General features: G+C 42.8%; 1 protein-coding gene across 1 annotated transcript; it reads right to left on the bottom strand.

The window, feature by feature from the left end:
- Positions 1-766: 766 nt before the first annotated feature.
- On the bottom strand, positions 767-7,386 carry LOC148816198 (zinc finger and BTB domain-containing protein 26-like). Its single transcript, XM_088904558.1, has 2 exons — positions 6,712-7,386; positions 767-5,731 (listed from the first exon to the last, which is right to left on the bottom strand). Exon 2 carries the CDS (start codon positions 5,718-5,720, stop codon positions 4,455-4,457), a length of 1,266 nt encoding a protein of 421 aa, XP_088760684.1. The 5' UTR covers positions 5,721-5,731; positions 6,712-7,386; the 3' UTR covers positions 767-4,454.
- Positions 7,387-9,773: the final 2,387 nt, after the last annotated feature.

Below are 9,773 nucleotides of genomic sequence, written 5' to 3'. Positions count from 1 at the left end.
TTACTGGAGTACTGGATGTCATCCTGCAACTCACATCTGACAACCCACTGAAGCTCAGCAGGTGTGAGCCTGGTCAGTACCTGGATGGGAGACCTCCTGAAAAGGCTAAGGTTGCTGCTGGAAGAGGTGTTAGTGGGTCCAATAGGGGGAACTCGCCCTGTGGTCTGTGTGGGTCCTAATGCCCCAGTATAGTGACGGGGACACTATACTGTAAAAAGGTGGCGTCCTTTGGATGAGACATAAAACTGAGGTCCTGACTCTCTGTGGTCATTAAAAATCCCAGGGCATTTCTCGAAAAGAGTAGGAGTGTCACTCCGGCATCCTGGCCAAATTACCTGTTGGCCTGTACCAATCATGGCCTCCTAATAATCTCCATTTCTGAACTGGCTTCATCATTGCTGGTGTGTGGGGAGTGTACTGGCGCACTATGGCTGCCATTGCATCATCCAGGTGGGGCTGCACACTGGCGGTGGTGGAGGGGATCCCCATTACCTGTAAAGCACTTTGAGTGGAGTGTCCAGAAAAGTATAAGCAATTATTATTAAAGTACCTCATTCAAAATTCAACGGTGGGATCTCAGATCCACAACCAACCAGTTTATGAATCCAGAGACTTATCCACTATGCTACATTGCCCCCAGAGATAGTGAGAATAGTACACTTTAATGAGTAGTAAAAGTTTGGTATCACGAAGCAAAAGAGATGGTATGTATTTGTGGCTATCAGTGTCAAAAAAAATAAAGGATCACAACATGACATCGGGACTGTGGTTTTACATTTTCTAGTGTTTTAATAAATTTATTACCTACAACTGATCATCAAAACATCTTACTATACAAGCTAACTACAAAAGTCTCCCAACCTTTAGTCATTAGTAACAGAACACTGGCAGCTTTGTGTCCCTCCCATCAGGACAAAGTTGCTGTGTTTGGCATGAAAAAGAATAACAGTATGTAACAGTACATATACACACAGCAATATCTATGGAGATAAGGAACATTTATGCGATGACACCAATAAAAATGTAAATCACATTGACACTAACAATGACGCCAGTAGAGGTGGGGAAACATTCAAGGAGAGTCTGCGTTGCCATTTTATTTCTTCTGCATTTTCCATGATTAAGCTCCGACAATCTCCCTCTCCAACAACACACAACCACTGCCCAGGGAAGTCCCTTAACATTTGGTCAATGACACAGCACGGACTCAAAGCAGCCAGAATAATAAATAAAACATTTACATAGAGCTCATCTACATAGAGGTTTCATATTGACATTACAGAAACACTCCTTTTAAAACTCTTTCTTCTGCATATTTCCTATCATCAGATCCTCCGATATAGAAAATCTCTTCAGAAGTGTTTCTTTAGGAGAAGAATAAGTTCCACAAAATACAGCGGCATTAATCTTCACTGTGGATTTCTGAAGCTACTTAATCCATGTGTTGTTTTGATTTTTAATGCACAGATCCTGGTTGGTTTTAGACTTACACATAAACCTGCCTCATTTTCCAATTATCCTCCTCCTTTCCCGTTGGGATTACTCCTAAAGACCGCTGTTTTTCTGATGCAACTTAAGGATACAACACATTTTATTTGCAACTACTTCCCCAGCTGCTATAAGCGACATTAGACAGACTAAATCCCGATGGACGTTTTAAGAGGAAAGTAACTGAAAAGATATGAAGAACTACTCACACTTCAGAGAGGTACAACACAGCCATTTTCAGCAACTCATTCCTCTAAGGTTTAGTTGGTTACCATGGTAAAACAAGATACAAGAGTAAAATCCTCAATAAAACAAAAAAAAGGGATAATACAATGTGTAACTTTTTTGTAGTGTTCTTTTCCAGTTGCGTAAAGATTTGTCTTGCACAATTAGAAGTTACACCAGTTCCCTTGTAACTCTCATCAAGTTAGACATTAGCCTTAATTCGTTGTTAAGCTTATAACAGAGGATCCATAGATCCCTAGAGAGATTAGATGTGAGTGTTTCAGTGCCATTCCTACCAGCTGGCTGTTTAGATCGCGAAAGGAGAGCTACAATTTTCGAAACAAGTTGAAACGGAGTTCACAAGCTGAATTAATCAAGGGCGCAGAACAAAATCCAGAAAGAACAGGATTACTCCAGGACCACAAACGGGAAACACTATTCCAGAATAACACTGTAGTGGTATGATGTCAGACAAGCTAACACTCGTTTTTCATACTCAATGAATAGTCCACAATGCAGGTGCTGGCTTTGCAATCATTTTGCATACCCACTACTCTGTAAATCACAACAACCACAATTTGTCTCGAAGGGCTCCAGAAAATGAAATTCACTATCCACCCAAGTGTTTTCTATCTCTGGGGGGGTTCCTGCATTTTTTGTTTTTCAGGAGTATGTATGTAATGAATGACATTTAGAGACTTCAGTGTGAGATTCTACCCCAAAGTGTGCATCTCACTCTTGATGAGCACAATTTGCCAGCCCCTGATACAGTGTTACTTAAGAATCGTAAAATACGCTAGGCCTATTTTCCTGAGTGCTTTTTCAGAAATTGGTATAGCTAGAAACAAAAGGTAACTAATAACAGCATCGTCACCGACAATAACTTTTACAATATTGCTAGCACCGAAAAAATATAAGAAAATCAAACAAGTGCTTTTGTTGCATCTACAGTGCCTACAGAAAGTCTTTTCTCAGTTTTCATTTGTAATTACTTTTCAGAATACTTTGTGCAGCTGTTTCTCACTTAGAGGAGGCGTGTTACAATGTGTTAAGAAAGGTACAATAAATTTGTTACTTTAGAAAGGGTGTGTAGACTTCCTGTAGGCACGGTATCTGAACACAAACTAGCATATTCATGCGAACAGAAATGGGAAATGCTGATTGTATAGACTACGGCACTGATACACTGCGCCACCTCCCAATGTTAGTAGGAGCAGATGTGGGAGTGAGAATAGTAGGATGTGATGTATTATAAACTCCAACCCCACCACGAGCTCAAAGCATAATGGTACCATGACATTTCCCTGCCAGGACACTAGAATCTGATTGACGACCATATTATTGTAATCAAAATGTGAATCCCACCTGATGTGCAGTAAGTCCATTGGCTACCGCTGTTAAAGAATAGGAATCAAGTAGGACCTTCATGGTGTTTCTTTGTTAAGAAAGAGGGGCAGAGACTTCCTGCGCTGGTAGGTCAAGGAAATTCTGAAGGGAGTTTTGCTGAACTCTCAGCGACGCAAGCAAACACCCTCTCCTGCACATGACAATGAGAGTAAATAAGTTGAACACCAAACAAACCCACATTTATTACTCCTGGAAACCCGTGGACACCCAAGGGAATATAAAGTCTTGAGCTAAAACCTAAACGACCAACAATTCCTGATTTATTGGCTGTATTCTGCATTCTTCTTTTCAGTGTACCTTTTAACAATAAAAACCTTTTTTTCTATATTCTCCACAGGGTACACAAGTGCTTAATAACGCCTACCATAATTATGCCTACCACCTTATGGTGTCTAGATCTAATGAAACACAGTAATTCAATACAGTACTCTCCTTTCTTTTTGTAGAAGACCTTATAAACGCTGAATAACTCAGAGCACAGACAGAAACCACGAAGACTTGTTTAGGAGGTCACAATCCCACAGTGAAGAGTACCTATGCACGATTAGTCATTTGGGTGTTTTCTAATCGTCTCTGGTAAAAGCCCTTCTCAGCGTTTAAGGTTTTTCGATCCTTGCGATCTGGGCGTCCAAAAGTGGAAACCATCCGTGGCGTGAAACCTACTCACAGAACGTGTGAAACAAAATGGCTAGAGAAGTGCAAAACGGCTTTCCCCCCCTCGTGTGTGTTCGCCTAAACATCTTCTGTTCTTTCCGTGAAGTCTGCTTGCAACGGCAGATCAGTTTGTGAGGGTGCCTTGTTAAACCAGGCAAGCGGGGTGGGCCGGCCAAGATTCTCGACAGCCACAAGCCAGCAAGTCTCACAGGTAACACACGACTTTTGGTCAGCTCATTAAGGTGACCGGTTCAATTAACTTAGGACCGGCCAAGCTAATTGAACAAATCACCCACCTAAGCAGTCAAGATGTAATTATCCCTAAGAGAGATAAGATCACTTTACTAGCCATATACAATTTCATGGATTAGGAATTTGTCTTTTTCACAGACCCCAGCGTGCTTTCCGCGAGACACACAGACAGGGAGAGAGAAGCTGGGGGTCAGAGCGCAGGGTCGGCCATTTTATATGGCGCCCCTGGAGCAGCTGGGGTTAGGGGCCTTGCTCGGGGGCCCGACAGAGTAGGATTCCTCTGCCAGGCACGGGATTTGAACCGGCAACCTTCCAGCCACAGGCGCAGATCCTGAGCCACAGAGCCACCCCTCTGCCCTGTTTCATAAATTGATGGTCTAAGGGTGACTCATAACCGATAACCCATGGCCGTTCCTCGTTAATGGACTTTAAGCGTCGTAAAACAGACAAATCTTCTGTTTTTCCTGCAGACTGTCGACCTCGGTGGCCTGGAGCTCTTCCGACATGTTCTCCAGGCTGCTCTTGCCGTGGATGTCCTTCAGGTGCCGCCTCAGGCCCGGCTTGTGCGCGAAGTGCACCGCGCAGTAGTTACACTTGTGGGGCTTGCTCCCCGTGTGGAGGTTGATGTGGTCCTGGAGCGTGGCCTTCTGGCTGAAGGCCTTCTTGCAGAGGGGGCACTCGAAGGGCTTGAAGCCCGTGTGCACGCGGATGTGCCGGGTGAGGTTGCTCTTCTGGGAGAAGGTCTTCCCGCAGAGCAGGCACAGGTAGAGCTTGTGCTCCTTCACGTGGCACATGTAGTTCTCCAGGTGCTGGAACACCCGGCCGCACTTGCGACAGTAGTAAGGCCTCTGCAGCAAGACGTCCTGCTCCGTGAAGCTGCCTCCCGATACGACTTTGCTGGTTGGGGACGGTTTCCCTCCGCAACGTTTCGGGAAACCCCCCTCCTGCGAGGCGAGGTCCGCCGAGGCCAAGCCCTGGACCTGCAGCTCGTGCGCGGCGAGCATGTAAATGTCCCCACTGTCCTCGTCCTGGTCCAAGGAACTGTCCGCTAAGTCGGCTTGGACGTGACCCTCCGGCGTCAGAGTGGGAGAGTACCGCCTGGCCCTCCTGGCCGGCGCCTGCCCCCAGTCCAGCGGGCTTTTCGGAAGAGTCTCGGTCTGGACGATCTGGACGCTGTCTTCGGAGTCCAAGTCGAACTCGCCGTCTTCCTGTGCCTCCTCCCCGCTAACGGACGCGGAGCCGGGATCCCTCTCCTGCTCCGACAAGGCGTCTTCGGAACCCCTCTCCTGCTTCAGGTTGGCCAGCGTGGGGTCCAGGTACTGCGAGACGGCCTGCGTGCACCGTTCCACCACGTGGCTCATCTGCAGGGCGCTGGCAGCCGTCAGGTAGCTGACCAGCTCCCTCATGGGGAACTCCAGCACGCCCGTGTAGCAGGACAGCATCAGCCGCCGGCCGATTTCCGCGTTCTGGAGCACCGACACGTTCACCTCCCTCGACTCGTGGAGCAGGAACTGGTCCCGGAGGAAGGGCGACGAGGCCGCTAGCACCACCTTGTGGCCGTGAAACTCGGAGTTGCTGATGCGCAGGGTGACGTCGCAGAAGCGTCTCTCCTCCCGCAGCATGTTCATCCTCTGCAGGACGGAGTCGCCGTGCGTCCCAAAGGTGAAGTGGAACATATCCGAGATTGGCGTCATTATGCAACTACCTGCAATCAAGCAAAACGCCAGAAAGGAGCTGAAAATAAATGTCTCCTTTAGCCCTTTTATTCTCCTTAAGAATTAACGCAAGAGGTGGGCTGAAAAATGTGTAATATGACCAACACACATCAACAGGACATCCATTGCTGACTTCTGCTTTAATTTTAAGACTTAAAACACAAAACAGGTGTGATGTCAGTAGAGTAAAGCCACGTAACCGAGAGGTAGCAATAAAGACGCCTTTATTTTCAGTCATATCAGCTACTATAAATCTGCGATTGTCAGGTCTCGTTTGTATTTGCACAGAACATCCATATTCTGTGCGATTACAAAAACTTGCATTCAATAATTTTCCTAGCTGCCTTTAGACACTGCGTATGTAAGGACTTCGTGGGAACTGGGAAGCAATACTTAAAACAAGATGTAATGGTTAAAAAAATCGGCTGTAAATTAAAATAATCGAAGTTTACTGGCATAGCAATTCATTTAAGGGGGGGGGGGGTGTTGCTGTGTTTCTGCGCATGTTTTTATGATGAACACAGACTTTATTTATTCTGTTAAGGAATTCGCCGATATAGTATTTTAAAAGCTGCAAAAGCACGTGATCAACAAGCAATTTATTTTTTTTCTCCACAGTGAAAACAAATATGGTCCTGATTTACCAAATAAAATCTTTTGATGCAAGGCCACTTGTAACAACTTCCCGTTACCTGCCCAGGATAATTACAGCCAATTCCCCAAGAAACTGCTTTCTGTTTTATATTCCATTGTCAAAACGAAACTACCCCCTGCAGACCTTGGAAACATCAATACCGAATCAAAACATCTTTAAAGAAAACTACATTTACAACAGCACTGATGGCATCTTATCAGTTTTGTTGTTAAGGTAGTTTCCTATTAAATGTTTTTTATTGCTATTGCTACCATATGTTAAGAGAAATGCACACATTTTTAAATCCTTGAGACGGTCCTATTTTTTTTAACTCACCGTAAAACAGAATCTGAAGGTCGGAAAATGTTTTCTCCGAAAACGATCAAAGCACCAAGTTGAGTACATTTTACCAACTGCAAGCCCGGCTGTCCATGTTCTTCCTAGAACTAGACAGGACTTATAAAATTGTTTTACAGTCTCGGGCAAACGCTGCGATCGTTATTTTTCTTCGCGAAAAGGTATATCGCAAATTGCTCCCCGTTTTGCAAAACAAAAAAAAAGGAGAGAGGAAAATCTTAAATTCTGCAGCTTAAGAGTTGCACCTGCAGAACGGACCTGGGGAACCGTTTCATTTACAAAGAGCTCAAAGATGGACCAGAGCCACTTCCTGCTTCCTGTGCGCCAGTACATCCCTCACATGTGCCCCCACGGTAAACTGCGGCTCCCGTACCGCTGAGGACACAGTCGGCTTTTGTGCGAGAGCATCACAAAAGTTAACATATATTGTAATACATCACATCCTAGACATTAACATCATCCAGTGTCCTCATTCAGTTTTCCCTCGGAAATCTAAATCGTTGCCAACACAGGCTCGTCGACGCATTTTTTTGTATCTTAGAAAAGAATACTTGAGGAACATATGGTTTTTTTTAGGGCTTAATAAAGCTAAATGTGTTTATTTCCTAATCTACAAGGCGTTCATTTTTGCGGACTTGCAGACCAGATTCAACTGATATACCGAGATCATTTCTTGTATCTCAATAGACGCCTGTGGGTACATAACAAACGTAAAGATACATTGTTCAAGTAGAGAAAAATTGTAACTAGAAAGCTAATATATATATATAACGTCCTTACAGATTTTATTTGGTTATAACATTTATTGGTTATCTCTTTTATATCCCTTGTGCAAAGGGAGGCATTCAAACTACTAATAAGCGAGAAAGTCAATTATGTGCAATACTTCAGCCTTTTAAAATGTAATATAATGATATCCACAGGATGGCAGTCTTTGCAAGCCGATAAAGTGTTCACTGTTCTATGTCGATAGTATGTTGAATTATTTACAATATTGCTTAAATTCAGATTACTTTTACCCGCTCCTTTCGAATCGTTTCCTTATATTATCCGATTTTTCTTTCCAGTTTATTTGCAATAATCGAAGTTTCGCGGAACGGACAAGCAGCCCCAGAAATAATTAAACTTTAAAGTAATTCAGTCGAAACATTCAATTTAAGTTATTAGCTGAAGATCTCTCATTCATCTCTGACCTAACTTTAGAGCTGGAACTGAAAACTCAATTGAGAAAACGAGATGAGAACAGTGCAGAAATATCGACATTAAAGTCAATTTGCTTGTACTGTATGTAATGGGTGACACATTATACGTCGTTGTGCAAAGAAACGTAATCTTATCTCTATATACTGGTGTAAAATACTCGTGTAATGTTACATGGTGTACACAGGTACAGGTCACAAGGTGTTATCAGTAAGTCTTAAATTAGCTCCGTTAAACATTACTGAATGGAATCCCATTTAAAACGCATCACGAATTTTTGTTAAGACTGATTTGTTTCAGTTTGCCTTTAGGTATGCATTTGAATTGCTATTCAATGGAGCGCTGCAGATTAACCAGACTTCATAAGGATTCTTAAGAGTAGAGTAAAAGTAATTATAATAATAATAATTGCTTACACTTATATAGCGCTTTTCTGGACACTCCACTCAAAGCGCTTTACGGGTAATGGGGATCCCCTCCACCACCACCAGTGTGCAGCAAAAGTGCGAGAGTTTGAGGAATTGTAAAAAATTAATAAGGAGATGTTTTAATACATGAGGAAATTATTATATATATATAATATATATATATAATTTTGGTCGTTTTAAAAGTCTCAAACGTGCCTTTTATTGAATATAGTTTTTAAATAATTAAATTATCAGAAATCAGCCAAATAAATTATTATGGATGTACTAAATGGACCAGAAATGTGTATCCCCGTTCTGTCTGTGATATATTTAAAGCGATTTGGCCACCCGAATCATGAGTTTAGATATCAGCCTTGTTACGTTATTCTTGAAAGGCCAACCGTAGCGGAATGTCTGAACACTTTTTGGTGTATTGCGATTTTATTACAGCGAAAAACATCGGCCTTTTTAACCTCTTCCAACCTGTGGCTCTAGAGATGAAATAAAAGCACTCGAACTTTTACAAACTGATTTACCTTCTGATTTTACGAGGGCTAAAACTGAAAAGCTGTGTGCTGTGACTTTTGAGTTCCTATGACAGGATGTTATTAGTAAAATACAGTAGGTGTGAAAATAAAGAGACATAATTACCCTTTTAATGGATACCTAATGTATAATTTGACATGGGTGGTGCATGCATGCGATGTGCCCATTCAAAGCCCTGAACGTGATAAATGTTCTTGATGCCTTGATGCGGTGTCTTAAAAATGCAAAAACTGCTAACCCGTTGAAACTGAACTGGCACTGTGGATTCTGCTACAGACAGAGTTATCTCTATCTATTGTTTAAATCTGCTTCACAAGAATGCAGTGTTGGGACATAAGTGTTGTTTTTGTTTTCGGTTTTGGAGCCGACAAATTGTTTCTGGATTAATGATGGCAGGGAGAAGTACTGTTCGGTGCCCGGACCCTGACGTGCAGCGAACCCTCCATGAATCATTTGGCTAATCCTTTGTTCATGACAAAACTTGATTATTTTGCATTAACAGTGGCACCTACTCTTTGTATCTCCTTTAATTTGATTGCTTTTAATGCCTGCTCTCACGTTACCCAGAGTATGACACCTGAACATTACAATACGAACGTTTGGCAGCAGACTCCTGTGGCTGCAATCCTGTCACATTCTCTACCACACAGATACGAAAGAGCTTTTTTTTAATGGTTAAAATGACAAATGATGATCAAAATAAACTATATTTAAAAAAAAACATCTCACAATAGTCAACATTCAAACCAATGATGAAACTAACATGCAATAAAAACTTTCTAAATGAGGTGATTGTCCATTATCTATCAGGGCAAGTGGATGATGGGGCTGAATTTGTGCACAGAAACAGTCCCTCCAAGCCCTGCCACTTGCTTTTGTCCATTTCCC

This window comes from Atractosteus spatula, chromosome 23 (assembly GCF_055471065.1).
Source record: "Atractosteus spatula isolate fAtrSpa1 chromosome 23, fAtrSpa1.hap1, whole genome shotgun sequence".
NCBI lineage: Eukaryota > Metazoa > Chordata > Actinopteri > Semionotiformes > Lepisosteidae > Atractosteus > Atractosteus spatula.
This window is presented reverse-complemented; position numbering and strand designations above follow the sequence as displayed.

Coding starts and splice junctions, on each gene's coding strand:
- LOC148816198 (XM_088904558.1), bottom strand. CDS start 5,720: ATGACGCCAATCTCGGATATGTTCCACTTCACCTTTGGGACGCACGGC.